At 48.5% G+C, this 16,556-nt stretch overlaps 1 protein-coding gene across 3 annotated transcripts in view; it reads left to right on the top strand.

The window, feature by feature from the left end:
- Positions 1–16,556, top strand: part of LOC128889391 (protein O-mannosyl-transferase TMTC2) — a 157,842-nt gene that overhangs the window by 107,384 nt on the left and 33,902 nt on the right. For all 3 annotated transcript variants that reach the window (XM_054146982.1, XM_054146979.1, XM_054146981.1), the window contains exon 6: positions 9,256–9,341. In XM_054146982.1, coding sequence (XP_054002957.1) covers positions 9,256–9,341 — 86 coding nt within the window. The remainder of the gene's footprint in view (positions 1–9,255; positions 9,342–16,556) is intronic.

The following is a 16,556-nucleotide window of genomic DNA, read 5'->3' as shown; positions in this document are numbered from 1 at the left end:
TCTCTCTCTCTCTCTCTCTCTCTCTCTCTCTCTCTCTCTCTCTCTCTCTCTCTCTCCCTCTCTCTCTCTCTCTCTCTCTCTCGTTAGCTTATTCGTCGTTCGGGTCAGACTGATCCGCGTGCCTGCACCCCTCTCCCCATCTCGCTCGTCCGTCCGTCCACCGAAGTCGTTATTAACTGGTATTCCACCGGGAGTCGGAAGGTAATTCGAGTCCGAACACGCGAATGAAATTGGGTCTTACTTTGTATCGGTGTGCGAGCGCCGTGTACGTGTACGAAGGTGCCACGAGAGCGACCGTAAGCGATGCGGAGAACGTGAGCGGAATCGAGGCGAGTCTGGGACTCGCGTCAAGGACGACTCGCGGCAAAACGTGGCGAAAAGTAATTAATGACCATCGTCGGACTTCGAGGTGACTTCGCGGCACGTTTTTCATCCTTGCGCTTTTGTCCTTTTTATTGAAAACTTTGCTGCCAGACGAAAAAAGAGCGCATTAAGAATTGCTACACATCGATACTTGGTCTGCAAATTTTTTTCCGTCGAAAATTCCGTTCGAAACCCTCTTCGCAAAGTCTACGTTCTGAATCGCGTAACGAGAAATTCGACGACACCAAGCATCCACACGACGAAACACCGTTCCGCCTTCGGAGCCAGAATCTAGAACCTTCGACGTCGAAACAGGCATCCGGGTTCACGGTTGGCGTCGGATAATCGCACTCGAACGTCTCGAGCGCGGGCGAGCTGGCACAATACGCGGTGGAGATAGGTCGACCATGCGGCGAGCATAATTTTCAGACCGACAGGCTAGCCAATTCGGTTTCAGCCGGCCGAGCGAAATTGAATCCGACCCAGCAACGATCGCAGGAAGCATCGAAGCGACCGTCTCTCGAGCCTACATATCTCGACGGTGCCCTTTCAACGCGGTGTGCTTCTCATGCTCGACTTCCAACGAGAATTCTCACCGATCTGCCCTTGGACTTTGAAATAAGGCCACCCATAATCTTTCGATGCTTTCGTATTTCCTCCTTTTTCTTTAGCTTTGTACGTCTAACGTAAACAGGTCCAGATACTCGAGTTTATTATACCACATTTTAGCGATATCGGTATAGAAGCCAGGCGACGGAACAATAGCTCGCGAAAGAAAGGGTGTACGAGAGGAGCGAAGGGTCCGAAACGCGCACGATTTACTTTGCAAACGACAAGGAACTCCGTAAACTTCGAGGCGCCCCCGATGCGATACCCCCGTCTGAAAACTTGGCCAATAAGCGACGAAAACAAGAAAGAGGCGAGCCCGGAGGGTGGTCGGGCGAAGGGCTGCATAAACGTAAGCAGGTACGTTAACGGCTTCAAAACAGTCGAATATATTTCCCAGATCGACGCTGCTCTTTTCTCCTGGCGTCGTTCTTCTTCGCCTTTTCTTCCGTCTCAACTGCGATTACGGCGGGCGTACTTTTTCGTCGCTGTCCGTCGACGGGACCCGCCGTCGAGTTCGGTGAAACTGGCAACATTCTCGAAGACAATCGCCGCGAGCACCAAGCCCCTCTTGTAAACAGCTCGCGAACCGTGTCCCTGCGACTATTTCAACGGTCGACGAAAAACTTTCCCTTCAGATCGACCGATCTCGCGGCGAATAAATCCATCGAGTACTTTCAAGTTTCGCCTTTGACTCCGCCCCGCGTAAATGGACAGCTTTCACCGATTCCGAAGATGCGACGACTATTCTCAACAATCAACCGGATGATTTCAAGGATCATCCTTGCGTCTGAGAATAATAAAACGGTTGAAAATCTCGACTTTTAGATGTCGCGCGACGTCTGGTTAGATTCCGAGTATTTTCGAAATCCTGCGTGTCTTCGTTCCGAACATTGCGACGTCGGCCGTTGGAACGCAAGAATCCCCCGCAACGCGGAAAACGGAGCTAATTCGAAACCACGCAACGTTTGGTGATCTTCCAGCGGCCGCGTGGTTGCAAAAAGTCTGGAGTTGCGCGAAGCATGCGAGATCGAGGACGCCCGGAATTCGGCGGGGTGGACAGTGAGGTTGGCGAAAAAGTAGAAACAGATGGAACCGCGCGGGGATGGGGTTAAAAAAAAAAGAGGGCGAATAAAATGGAAGGAGCGCAGAGCGAAACTCGGAGGTCCGCGAAAGCTGGCTGCAAGAAATAATTGAGGGAAAGGGATAAACCGGAGCCAGAGAAGCGTGGGTAGATGGAGGAAGGACAACGACAGAGGGCAGGGTGGAGGGAGGGAGGGAAGGATTGCAATTGTGGTTGCGGTACTCGCTGGGAAACGCGATTCACGCTCGTCGGAACCGATCGATGCACCGAGTCGACCGACAGCTGCGGCTGCAGCTGCAGCTGCAGGTAGAACCGAGCCAGCGAGCCTCGACGGAGAATCGACAGAGAGCTGTCGCGGCTCTCTTCGCTACGAATCGAAGCGAGGACGACGCATTAGCGCTCGTATACCGTTGCCTCCTGAACGTTTCGCGATAATACGCTTCCGCATGCGCGTTTACGGGTGTGTGGGTGAACGCATGCGAATACAAAGGCGGATGAAGACGCGTAGGTGAATGCATGCCTGGCCGCGCTATTCGAATAACACCGAATGGAGCACCGCACGAGATGATCCAGGCTCGCGCAATGCGTGCAAATATCACGCTGTAACGTTGCGCGTGAATTTACCGAACCCTTTTTGTGCCACGAAAATCGGATGGGCGAGCAAGGTCACGCTGGCTTCGAACACCAAACTCGATGCGGATATATGCCGTACGTGTATCGTTCGTGAATATCGTATTCCGGTTTTGTTTGTCTCTCGTGTCTGTCCTCGCGCTACGTAGAAAACGATTATTGAATATATTTGCAATCGAGAAAGAAACGGCTCAGTAACGATCATTTATAGATACATCTCAATAAAAGGTAAAGAAGATAAGCTCTTTCATGATTTTATTCCGCGGTATGCGGAATTTCGTCGATCGATCGAAAAACGTCGGCAACGGACGACCGCGAACGGTCTCGGTGGTTCAATAAATTGTTGGTTATCGCGCGTGACCAAAATTCGCGCGATTTCTAGCATCTCGATAAAAGTACCCGTTAACAGGAACATAAAATAAAATAACGGGAAAAAGACGGACGATGAATGCCGTCGATCGCGCCGGTAGATCCATCAGCGACGTCGACGCGCGAGCCGATTGACACGACGCGATCGAACGGAACGCTTTGCTCCCTCTTTTCGGCCGCGCGTACGGTTTTTAACGCTTCCCGCTCGACGAAGCGAGCTCGAGTGGGATCCGCGTGTCGGCGCACACTTGCAACGAAACGTGTAAATGACAGCTGTAACGAATGGCCTGATTAATTTGCTCCCCGGCACAATGATCGATCCAAGGGTAAAGTTTTTCATTTTCTAGGACGCGAGATTGCTTTCTAATGGGACATCGTACAACGAGAGTTCTCTTCGCGAGCATGCATTTTACACACCGACTAATTTCTTCTCCGCGTGCAATGTTGTAAATAGAATCACTTTTCGCGCTGGCAATTTAATAATCACTGTAATCCTGAACATCCCGAAACTAGCGATGCGTTGTCCACGCAATGCGTAACACTCTCGTTTATCCTGCTCGGAATTCCGGAGGCTCTCGAGCAGGAAGATTGCCAAGTATTTCGTTGGAGGGAGCACCGAGTAACGCTGAGCCGTTCCGGAACGTGCTGAAAAACGCGAACCGCGACGACGCGACGTATCGACGACCATATACGTCGAGGGCCATCGTCCTTATCGGCTCCTTCGAGCTTCTTTTTCCGCGCCGTTCGCTTTCCAGGGGAATCCCAATTTACCGGTATTCAAAACGGATAATACCTCCCACGAGCGAAGCACGTTTTTTTTTTTATCGACCTGCGGAATTGGTCGATCGGCCCATATACATACATGTATATGTATGGTACGCGGCCCTTCTCGCAGGTTCTGGTCGCTCGACTCTCCAGGAGCCATTTTTACGTTACGTCCAAGCTTCGACTGCGCTAACCCGTAAGATCTGAGAATTTATTTTACCGCGAGCGCGTACCTTCTCCCGCGGACGTGCGCGCGCCAAACGAGAGAAACCAGAAAATCCAGGGTATAGAAAATTTATCGGCTACGAGAGTTCTCGGCTGCATTCACTCGACGCGCTTGAATCTCTGTTTTTGTGGACGTCTGCGAAGCAAAAAAAGACAACGTTTGAAAGGACGCCGTTCACCGACGCAACGCGTGCCAAGCGTTTGGATGGTGTAAATTCGTTCGACGCCGACGCCGACGCTGTCCGCGCTGTAAGTTATGGCGCGAAACCGCGCAGGAAATGTGATTCTCGCGACCGAATCGAGAAAGGCAGCGAGTGTCGTACATCAATTTGTGCCGAACCGTTCGCGAACTCTGGAACTAGCTCTGGAGCTCTTCGCGCGAACTTTAATTCGAACTACAGTCGAACTTTTCGGATCAGCGATACACGCAATTCGATTAGCGTTGCTCGGAACGCAAGGAAATTGTTAAGGATGCGCTTCGGATCGTGAATAGTCTACCGTTAGATTTCGATCGGGACGTTAAAGTGTTGAAAAGGTCCAATTATCGGACGTCGTCGAACGAAGCGGCTCCTCTCACGAGCCGTCAATCTATCGCTGGAGCGCGAACGACGCGACGTAACGAGCGGAAAGGGCAAAAGGACCAGCGGTTGGGCGTCCTGGAGCTAGCATTCAGAGGGGCAGGGGGCTTCGTCGACGATGTTGCCGGTCGAACGGCCGTCGACCGCCGATACGACCGCAACGACGTTCGAGGAGGACGACGTCGACGACAATAGCCTCGTGCTCGATGAAGCAACGGTGACAGCGATGGCGAGCCCGACGCCGACAGTGACGGCAACGACAATGCCGATGACGCTCATCAACGGGGCGCCATCTCCTGTGAATGGTCAGCATGGTCGAGCGTCGCGGCGCTCACCTCGCCCAAATTGATTTCGTCGCTCTATAGTCGATAGTCGATGGGATTACCGAGATCTGAGGAATTCGTCGATTTTCTCGGAAGAGTCCGAGTCGAGTTCCATTCACCTTGCGTTGCCGTATTTACTGCTTCTTCATATATTTCTATGTACTTTTGTCTCTCTCGGGCGTGACTGATTTTTCTGTCGCGACAAGTTCAACTACATAGGTTTGTTAAGAATTCGAAAAAAGCTAGACGATCGTTTTTCGAACCGCTCCATTTTTATCTGAGAATTTTTTACAAGTGTGTCCATTACGCGAATCGCTCGATACAGGTTCGTATCGAGCATCGAGTAATTTCAATACCGCGAGAGCTTATTACCGAGCACCCATTACTGGGGCCGTTATTATCGGACACTCTGCGCAATATCCGGCAGCGATAATTATAGATACATCAGATATTCGTAACGAACAATGCGACGCGGACGTACGAGTTATCGACTGCCATTCGCTGGATCCTGGCTAGATGTGTGCAGTAGCGTCGGATCGTCCCTAGTCAGACTCGTTATCGCGATAAACCGTGATCGTTGGTCTTTATCGGGATTTCTATTCGACGACGCTTCGATCTGAAATAGAGTCTATTAATTCGCACTCGTTTTCTCGTACAACCCGTTCAACTTTACTCGTCGTTCCGCTAACGACGGGTCACTATTCTCAGGACGGTGATTCGAGAACTTTGGTAATATCGAACGTCGCTAGTCAGATTCGTAACCACGATAAATCGCGTTGCGTGTCTTTACAGAGACTTTTTACTCCAGCTATAATACTTGTCATCATCGGACAATGGCGCATCGAATTCCATAAGCCGGCGGTGGTTTATCGCGACCGACCGCGTAATGTTTCGCGATCAAATATTAACGAGCTGTTATCGACGACGAGGTGATATTTTATTTAGTTCGCATGCTCGGTTTGCTTGTTCCATCGGCGTTGAACCGAACGAATTTTTCCCGGTTCGTAAAACGACGCCAATCGCATTAGCGACCGTCAGCGGCCGTCGTCTCGAAAGTATCACCTCTCGACGGTAATAGATTAGCGAGTCGCGCGACAGCAGCGGCCGCGATAACGGATACGAGACAAACACGTGTAACTCTCTTTCGTTTCCGATGCGGTATTCTTCTTGGCAGATTGGGGACAACAGGCTATCGCTTTAATGGTTCGTCAAGTTTCACTTGGGAAACAATTGTCGGAGACGGACTTTCCGATGATCGTGAAAAAATAAACCAGGTATACACGGTGTAATCGATCCAATCTTCGATACCAATTCCGAGCGTTGATCGAATAAGTCTGTTATCGACGTTGCGCGAACTAACGCTTCTGAAAATTTCCAAATTTTTGGGTGGAATTATCGACGCGTCACTATTTGCTTCTGTAAAAACGTAATTTAATTTCTAACGAAAATCGAAATGTCCCTTTCTCGACGGTGGTAAAATATTACCTTGGGTGTCCGTTTAACAACGCGCGGAGATTTCGGAACGTTTTGTCGCGCGCAACATTCGACCGATGCATTCCGAACAATTTCAATCTCACAAAGACCCCATTGTTCTCGTTATTTCGGGAAATCTGTTTCGCGCACGGTCAACCGGGTCGAGCCGTCCCCCGCACTTCGATTCATTCGCGTGTATCGGGTCGCTCTTATTTTGAACAGTTCGCGTCACGAGTCGATGACGCGTGAAGAGGGTAGCGCGAAGGGCCGTGTGGATAAACAAACGTCCCGATCGCGAATGTAAAAACATCGTTCGAGCATTGTTCGGACACTCGCCGGGGATTATTCGAGGCGTCGTTGGTTGTAACGGGCGGTCGCGCTCGGTATCTAACGACATTTCGCAACGACCGCGCGGCCGGCTTTGTGCTCGCACCAGTTTCGATGACAAAGCGAGACTCGAATATTCCCGGCGGTGGACTGCCGTCGTTCGTCGAAAATTTTATCCGCGTCCGCGGTCCTCGACACGCCGAAAAGCGGAAGGGGAGATAACGTGGCGCGACAAAAGGCAGCGAATTCTGAAAAACGAGGCGCAAAAAGGAGGGAGGGTGGTGGGTGAGAACAGCGTTTTGTTGAGCGAGGCGGAATATCTGTCCGTTTAGGTGTTGCTACGATGAAATAGGGATAACCGGAAAGCTCGCCGCGTTCAGCGTATTGCCTAAACTCGATGAACGGAGTTGTTGCGCGCCAATTCTGAGCCCAGGGGGTAAGTAATCTTTTCACGCTTGAGAAGGACGTTGTTTCCCGTTGACATTACGAATTTTTAATAAGGTGCGATCGGTTACATAGGGCGATATCGGGCCATCGTCAGCCTCGAGTCTTTCGAGCGCCGCCGCCAGTAGAAACAGCGCGTAATGATCAGACACGGTATTTGTACATCCCATTCTCGCGATTATTCGACCATGAAACCGCTCCGCAATTGTTGGCGCGGCGTATCAACCCCAGAGACGAAATTTTCATTATCGATTCGATGCTCGGCGAACGCTTCACGCGGGTATACATATTTCACGGCAAATTGTACGCGGGTCGCGTTCGTTTGTTCGACTTGTCTCGGAACGGCGAGCGAGGAGGTTCCCTACGTAAGTTCATTGTTTAACCAACCGCTGCAGCGTACGGAGTTTGAAGCAGCCTTGAGGGAGAGATTACGGGAGATAGTCCGCTTCGCACCCTCCTCGTAAACTCGGAGCACCGGATACAGCGTGTCGGTACCATGAAATTCATGACACCGATTGTTCGGATAATAATTGATTATTGTAACGATAGCATCAGTGACGAGGATCGATCTTAAAAAGTTGACGACGGGCGGCCGCGAAGCTATGAATTATCGATTCCTCGCGAGTCAGGCACGACTGCTCTATACCACCGCCCCGTCTCGTTTTTTCCACACTCTAAAGTCAACCGTACCCGACGTACTCGATTTGGTGGCATGATCGATCGATCGTGGAGAATCTCGCGAGCTTTCGCGTGTCCCTTCGACTTTGACCGAAGAACAAGAAAAAGTAGTAGATCGCGGGATCGAAGCAAAATAACTGCGAGCGATGTCCCGCTCAGGGCTGAATTAAACCATAAGCTTCGGAGGCTACATCCCAAGGGTCTCCAAAGAGTAATTCGAAGCTATTCGATGAAACTCGAGCACAAGCGTGAAACGTCCGATGTCGAATACCATACGGTAAACAATTTACGGTTTTACTTGGAAACGTACGACTCGGTTTTCTTTAACTTTGTTTTCCTTTTGAAAATATCATCCGGGGCTTTGCGGTACCTGTAGCTCCCAGAGCTCCGTGTAATCTTAATACGGCGCTGATCGTATCCCCGCCGCCGCAAACCTCCAACGTTCTACTTTCGACGCCAATCCTGGCCAAAAGTATCAGCTATAAACGCGCCAAGTCTCGCACTAGCCCGCTAAATCATCCTCTCCGACAAGTGATGTTTTCATCGCCCCTCGTATGACAACGCTTGAACAGAGATTAATCACCCGTCGAGGAGGGTTGAGTGAGGGGCAGAATTGGACCGTTAGAATGAATTTTTTTTGCCTAAAATATGTGTCGCGCAGTATCACGTGTAAGTGTTATAAAGTTCGTTTATTGGCGGCCTCGTCCCCTCCCCTCCGCTAGCCTCGCTCGATCGTCGTTACACCGGTCGACTTTTGCGCGATAAGTCATCGCTTGACAAGTAATATTTTTATCGTTTCTGAAAGTGACATTGCTCGAAGGAAGATTAATCGTTCGACGGGTCCGGGATGCGGGTGATCGTTATCGATGGAAACACGTGGAATGTAGGGGGCGCGATGGACTCGAAATCGCGGGTCGAGAAGAGACACCGTGACCCGATTATTTCGAAAGGTATCTTAAATTAATGAAAGAACTAATATATCGTTCAGGTGTCGCTAAAGAAATCGCAAGGATACTCGCGCGGGTTCGCCAATTATTCTCAATATTGATTTTGGCGTACCCATTCGGTACGAAACTAATGAAATATTTCAAATAGAAGTACGATATTTGAAATCATTCGATTTATTGACAAATTTCCAGACAAATGCAATTGATTAAAACACAAGTTCAAAATATATATTCAAATAAAATTTATTTCCTGTTCAGAGGTTATCGTGTATCGCTTTGGTAAGCAGCGAGTAAAATATTTGATTGGAAAATATATGAAACCGTTCCGTGCAATCAAAATTTCGCAAACTAATACATTTAATTACAAACCGAAGTGGGATGTATTAACAACAAAAATCGTATATTTCCAGTAATGATAATTGTTCCGGAATTTTCTGTTTCAGGGGAATTTTACAGCAAGGCAGAAAAAATTACGATGAAGCCATTCTGAGTTACCAGCGAGCGATCCATTTCCGACCTTCGTTGGCTCGTAAGTAACGTCTCGTATATATAATAATTGCAACGTATTATTTTACGTGTTATTTAAAATAGCGAACGCGTTGAATGTGTCCTGTTTCTAATAAACCACCCCCTATACTCGTAGCGTATCCGGTGGTGTTTGCCATACACTCGGAGAAATATTTACTCCTAGCTCGCCAGTGGCCGATATATTGTTTCGAGTTAAGTCGCGGTCGAGAGTTCCCGGCTTTCGTCCGTCTACTCCCGCAACGTAAATATTATTCCTATTTATTTTGTCTCTTCCGCGGCCGTACGCTGTCCGCGATTTTTCTGATATTCTGAAAATATCAAAGCAGATTAGGCACGTATTTTCTCGAGATCTGCGAACCGTTTGCGCAACGAACACAAAGTGTCGCGACTAAACGGATAACGTTCGAATTAAACGCGTCGCTCGTTCCGTTGTACATCGTTCGCTTCTTCTCTGTATGGTACACTCGGTAAGTGTGACCATCGCGGAAACCCTGAGGATCGGTTTCTTTGCTTAACGAGCCATCTTGTGCCCAGGAGGGCGAATCGTACGGTCGTGGGTACGCGGTAAACCTCCGCGAAGGGAATAAAGCACGCGCGCAAGGGGTTGGAAAGGAACCGAAGGTCTGTCGTTTGTCACGCGGACGGTACGTACGATCCCCGTACGACGATTTACTCGGGCCGTCCTGGGAACGGTTCATTATCGAACAAATGCTCGGTCGTGTTGCGATATTGATCTTATTTTCCGTTTTCCACTTGCCTCGCGTATTTATTTTTCTATCTGGATCTCGAGCAACCGGCTCGATGGTCACCGTTTTACGAGCGCTCGTATCGAATTCACTGAGACGAATGTTCGCCGCTCTTTCTTTATTTTCAGTAGCCGCGCTACGGAACAAATCCCGATCGGATGTTGTCCAACACGTCTACGTTCAGGTTAAATTCCAACGATAAAAAATAATCCAGAGCAAAACACTCTCAACACCGCTGGAGATCAGAGGTGTAATCTACGATCCATTAATAAGCATACGATACCGTCTGCTGGACAACTCGGTAACTAGACGCAACGGAGATACAAAACGTCGCGACAAAACGCGAGGGAATTTCGATAAGCGGATAAAACCGGAGCTCGGCGGACCGGGTTCGGGTAATCGGTACAGGGTGAAAGATTGGATCTTACGGAATGAACGCATTCCGTTGCGTTGGTATTCTTGGCCAGTCGCGGTTGCTTTATATGCACGGACTGGTCCGCTTATGGATGCAAATGCGTTCCGAGAGCAAAAGCGTGGACAGCGAAATGCTCTCGCCTAGCCGTGGCCGGCTTTCCGCACGGGCCGAGCATATTTCCCTCGACGGAATTGCGTTATAATTGTTCCGTGGTAAATTTGCCGTGTAAACAGCATTGATAAAGCGGCTTTCCCGCGGCGTAAGAATAATGCACGAGCGACGTATGACTCGCGCCGTGACTTCGCTTAAAAATACTCGTTTGCAGCGCAAACGCACCGGACGTTTTAACGAGCTTCCTGCGACGATATATTCCCTAAACGTCTTAAACGGAAATCGTGGGAGGATGCACGAATCACGACGCGGTTCCGGTGAGTTAAGAAATGTCCTTTTTAAATGCTTTGAAACGAAAATTATCGTTCGCAATGGACGGTGTTCAGATTCAAAACTACAAACAACTCTGAATACAAACTTTCCGTTCGCAGCGTTCGCGAACAGATCCGTTCAAGAACGGAACACACGTGTAGCCGCAACCACACGGAAACGGATCACACGGACTCACGAAATTCGCTTAAACTGTGGTACGCGCGTCGGAACAACCGTCGGAGAGTCAATCAGAGACCGAGTCGCTGGAGGAGAGTTTGCCAGAGATTAAGGGAGTCACCGACTGAGAGAGTTAAAGAGTTTACAAGCGACCGAGACTCTAGAAGTTATGTTTTAGCGTATTTTAGTAAGTTGTTAAACGAATTTCCAGTTGCCGACGAGAGAGAGAGAGATCTCGTTTTATTCAATCCGTCCGTCCGCTACATTTCCACCATAATCACGCTTGACACGCTGCGGATATATTGCGATCTAATTGTAAGAGAACTTTAATATTTGTAACGATATCGTAATTTTTAATTCGTTTACGTTCGTCGAACTCTAAATAACCCGAGGCCCGTGAGTAATATTCTTATTCCACGGAGAACCTCAAACCCGAAGAGTTTTGTTTCGCCTCTTTGTAATCCGGACGACCTGTTACGTTACAATCGCAAGCATCCCGCGAGCTGAAAAACAAAATTATCCCGATCGATCGCATGGAAAATAAAAAATAGGACAACGATGCGCGGAGTGGATGGGCGGAGATAAATGGACGTGGATCGGCGAGCTTTTCGCGGAACAATCGGACGGGCGTGATATATAAAGCGCGCCTACAGGATGTGTATTAAAAGTTTCGCCAGGTTTATGAAAGGCGTCCGGGAACGTAATTTAACCGATCTCTTCCGTTCCGAGGGCTTTGGTCGTGTAATTTTATCGCCATCGTAAAACTCCCTGCGCGAATCCCGCTCGTTGGACGATATGGAAACTTGGCGTTTTAAGCTGTACCGTGCAAAGAGACATCGGTAAACTTCGTTACCAGCCCCGCTTCTATCGATGCTATCGGCGTTTCGCCTTTGTTTTTCTCCCTTTCTATTCTTTCTCTTTTTTTTTTTACGGTAGCTTTTCCCTTTTATTTCGGCACGCTTTGTTCCCTTCGCGAGACATTCGAATAGAGGATACCTCTAATTCGACGTTAAAAAGGTTCGCGGGACGATGGCAAATTAATTTAGCTTCGAATGGACAAATTCATTTCGTAATAAAATGGCACGACATTCCTCTGTTAATATCAGAAACAACATTTAAAAAAATAATGCCTTGTCATTCGTTGTGTCCATTGTTGATCGCCATCAAAAAAGGGATATATTAAAAATTGCTACATTCTCTCCGAGCAATAGTGATTCCATATTTATTGTCTGCAGCGCTTTTGAATTCCCTGGTGTGTCTCGCCGTCGTTAAAATAAAATAGGAATATTTTTAGTAATTTACGAATCCGTTTTTCGGTTGCTCGGGATGATTACAAGCCTTAAAACTAGCTCCGACAAAGGTTCTCTCGAGGCGAATGCAAACTAACGAGGTCAAACGTTGCGAGCAGAAATCAGCCGCGTAAAAAGAGACCGTCCAGGTGTCGAATTACGATTCACGGTTCTATCGGGACCGCGGAACAAGGTAAAACAAAGGGAAAAATGCGGAGAACGTAACCTCGGCGGAGCTTTCATCCGATGGAGATGAGTCAAGCATTGACCTTTTCCGTGTTCTAACGCGAACGAAAGTAGACCCGGGAGACCAATGAAACGAGTGGCCCTTTCAGCTACCTTTAATTATAATCCGGGCTTTAAATTGCTCGCGAGAAGTGGAACGACTTTCGATTGTTAGTCGGTCGCCGAAGTAAGAGAGAGCGAGCGAAACGGCGTCGGGGAAGAAGAGGAGTGACGAGAAAAGAAAGAAAGGAAACGACGTCGAGGGCCCTTTGTAGCAATTTTCGCGCCTTCTGCACGGAAAAATTCGAAGCGGAAAAAGAAAAAGTCTTTCTGCCCGGAGGAACTTTTCCCGTAGCGGGGCGCCACAATTAAACCGACTCGCGCGCGTTGAAATCGTTACGCGCGCGTTGAAGCCAGCTTAACCGTGAAGCCGGAGCCACGTAACCGGCTAATGTGGCTCGAGCACTTTCATCGATAATCACCACCCCGGTGACAAACGCTCCAAGTGGCCGCCAAGTGTTTGGAGTAAAAACGCGCGAACGTCGAGTTAACGCGCAAGTATTATTAATAAAGACTAGCCTCGAGAGATCGGTCTTCCAACGCTCGCGGCCTCTCGCTTTTATCGGAACAGCTGCGACACGGTACCTCAAAGAGTTATAATTCGAATTATATTTACCTACTCGTTAGCAATCCACGACGATGCTGGTACACGTGCAATTAAATACGAGACAAGAAATTGCCTTTAACGGAACGAGAAAACGTATCCAACCGACCAAAGCGAATCTTACCCGTTATAAGGCGGACCCTGATGGAACTCTGATCCGTCCGTCGTTCGTCGCAATCGGTCCGACGAACGGGTTCCCGACGTTCGAGCTCGATGTCGAAAGAACGAGAAGCGTTTTGAAGGAGGGCAAAGTTTGCCGGAGGTTTGGTCGACGTTAGGGGTAAAAAAATAACAGTCGAAGCACTTGGTCGTCAACGGTCCCTTTGAACCGCGATGTCTCGCAGGAAACGCCTCCGGGCCGGAGACTTACTGCGACAGAAACTTTCCAGACTACCTCGTTCGCCTGCGTACGTAAAACGCCTTGCGCGATACACAAGTGACTCAATTAAAGCAACCAACTTCCAACGGGAAGCGGAGAGAACCGACGAACAAACAGACGTGTCGGCGAGCACTCGGCGAGCGTATACCCGCCGTCTCGTGTCTGTACACAGCCGACGGCTGGCTGAGCGAACCAAGAACGGGGCTTGGGAACTTTACTACGCTCTCGGTTCTTCGCGATCTTACCGAACAACGACGATTAAATTCACCAACTTCAGCTTTGAGAGGTCATCGGCACCCAGTACTCAAAGTGGGGCACCGCCCGTGCACGCTCGAACGGGATTTAAGTAACTCGAAGTAACTTTACTTTACTTTGCCCCTCTATTTACAGGACACTGATAGCCTCTTCTACTCGTTATTTAGACACGCGAGTTTGGATGTATTCGTCAGTTACACGTAGAATTATTCGCGTTTGAAACGAGGGACCGATAAAATATTAACAAATATCGGAAAACGATTTTCAGGTTAGCATGGAAATTTTACAAAGCTCGGCACGAACTACCACTAATTCTTCGCAATATAAAATTTAGACACGGAATTCAATGCAGAAACATTCGTTCCTAACTAGATTAATCGTGACGGGCACGGTTTCTAACCACTACGAGCATTCGAAGTAGCGCATCTAACTGGTTGGCCGAACGTTCGTAATTTCGCGCGGATTATTTAATTAGAAACGACACTCGCTGCTTCTACCTCGCGCTCTTACGCGCCGCGTTGTTCCTCGATCCCCGTTCCCTGGCTCTTCGCGTCATGCTAAACGTCATTAGCTCGAGCAGAGCGCGTGCTCGAGCCGCCGGCACAGGAATCTCACCAACGACTTCGCTCCCTTTCGCTCTCAACCTTCCGATTTGAGTTCAAAATGCCTCGAAATTACGCGTCGAGTGTACGTTTGAATTTTAAGCGGATTCGCTGTCAAGAGGGAATCGGAGAGAGGAAAATTTAACGTTGAAACGGTATACGGAAGTCTCTTAATATTTTCAATGACCGATACTCTTGACAAAACAATTTAATAGCTTCGGTAATACGACTTTACGTTACTTCGTCTTTGCAAACTTTCCATAATCTTGTAAATTATACGATACAAAGTGTACGTACAAGCAGTGTTGGATTTACGTTTACAGAGGCCCTTTTAAGTCAGTGATTGGATATAATATATTCGTATACATAATAAAGTATCTAGTTTGCAAATGTGCGCTACGCGTGTCTGACCAAGCACCGGCATATACTACTTGCGCCAGTCTGGTCGCACGCGTTCACGCTACTATTACAATCTACAAGGTATATCGTTGCGTCGTTTAACATCTCTGGAATCCTCGTCAGCTCCGAAACATGACCTTTATTTCATTAAGTGGAAATGTAGAGGAGTCGGTGAGCAACCGTTCGAGCTTCATCCATCAAACTGTCGCTGTCTCTATACGCAACAAGACGGATAGATAGATTGATTATCTTGGGACAGTATCCCTCGAGGATATAAAATAATATCATTGTATAACGATAATAGCACGACAGGCGGAACATATCAATAATACAGTAATAAACTTCACGATTGTTACAAGTTTGAAAATTAATGCACTATCTCGAGCCCAATGCATTATCTACGAGTTAGAGTCTCTCGTAACACTATGTACGTTAACTTATTCGTAGTTTTAAACGCTCTTGCTTTCCACGGCAAAATTTGAGCGTGATTAATCGCTCGCCCCTTTCCCTCCCCCTTCAAACTTTTTGGCCATCAGAATTTTACGCAGTCCTACGGGGCTCGCGATTTCCAAAACCGTTGACTCCCAACATCGATCACCGGAAAATTAGATGGATTGCCGAGGCAATATCTTAATAGCGAAGGTGATCAGCACGCCGTGGACTTTCTGCACGCGCCTGAGGAACGTCAAGCGGACGTCGTCGTTCGTCGTACTTATCGTTCGCCGATGAACTGGTGCGCGAACCGTGAATATTCCATTAATCAGCGAAATTAACAAGACCGTTGGGACTGGTAGTGGGCGAACGTTTCGGATGGCGAGGGGCGGGGTTATCGTTTGATTAATTACGCTCACGCTGCACTTTGTATTTATGTCGAATCTACCCATTCGACGCTTCATACTTCCGAATCTCGCCAAACGACGCGTCGGAACGTCCGCGTATTCGAATAAAATAAACGTAAAACTCGGACAACAGGTCGCAGCAGAAATTGCTCGGAATAAATAGGGCTACGAAAGGCCGAGCGAATCCAGCGTAGGTACATCCGAGACTCGATTAAGGACACCCTTTGCCTTCGACCAACTGTTCTCCGGACACGGGAGTCCCGCAGCTCCGAACAAGCTTCGAGATTCCCGATTGGATCGTACGAAATTAGCTGGATTGCCGTACGAGCACTTAACACGATTGATTTGCCCGAACACGGCAATTCGGTCAAGGACTTCCGCTGTTCCTTACCGCAACTCCCTACGTCCAAGTCTTCCATCCAGACTAAAATACACGAAGGAGTCGGGATCAGGATATCCAGGAAACCGGAAGACGATATTCGCGAAATTGCTCAAAGAAATTATAGTTGCGAGCTCTGCGTTCGAACTGAAAGCCTAACGGGCTAAGTCCATCGTTCTATCCGCGGAGAAAAAGAAATTCATTCTTTAAACGTTCAGAATAGGAACCCCTCGTTGATACTCAGAAACGAATTTCAATCGATCCGTCTGAAAAGTCGCGTACCGAATAGAAGTAGCGCACGTTGCGCTTTTTTCGGTACTCGAGAGCACACCGACCGCTCTCGTTTACCTCGCAGGTGAAAGTTTCCCCTTTAAAAGGTTTTTTCGCCAGGGAGTTGGATAGTCGCAGCGAATTTCGAGGGTAG

This window comes from Hylaeus anthracinus, unplaced genomic scaffold, assembly GCF_026225885.1.
Source record: "Hylaeus anthracinus isolate JK02 unplaced genomic scaffold, UHH_iyHylAnth1.0_haploid 11997, whole genome shotgun sequence".
Taxonomy (NCBI): domain Eukaryota; kingdom Metazoa; phylum Arthropoda; class Insecta; order Hymenoptera; family Colletidae; genus Hylaeus; species Hylaeus anthracinus.
The sequence above is the reverse complement of the archived record's forward strand: the minus strand, read 5'-3'. Positions and strand labels throughout refer to the sequence as shown.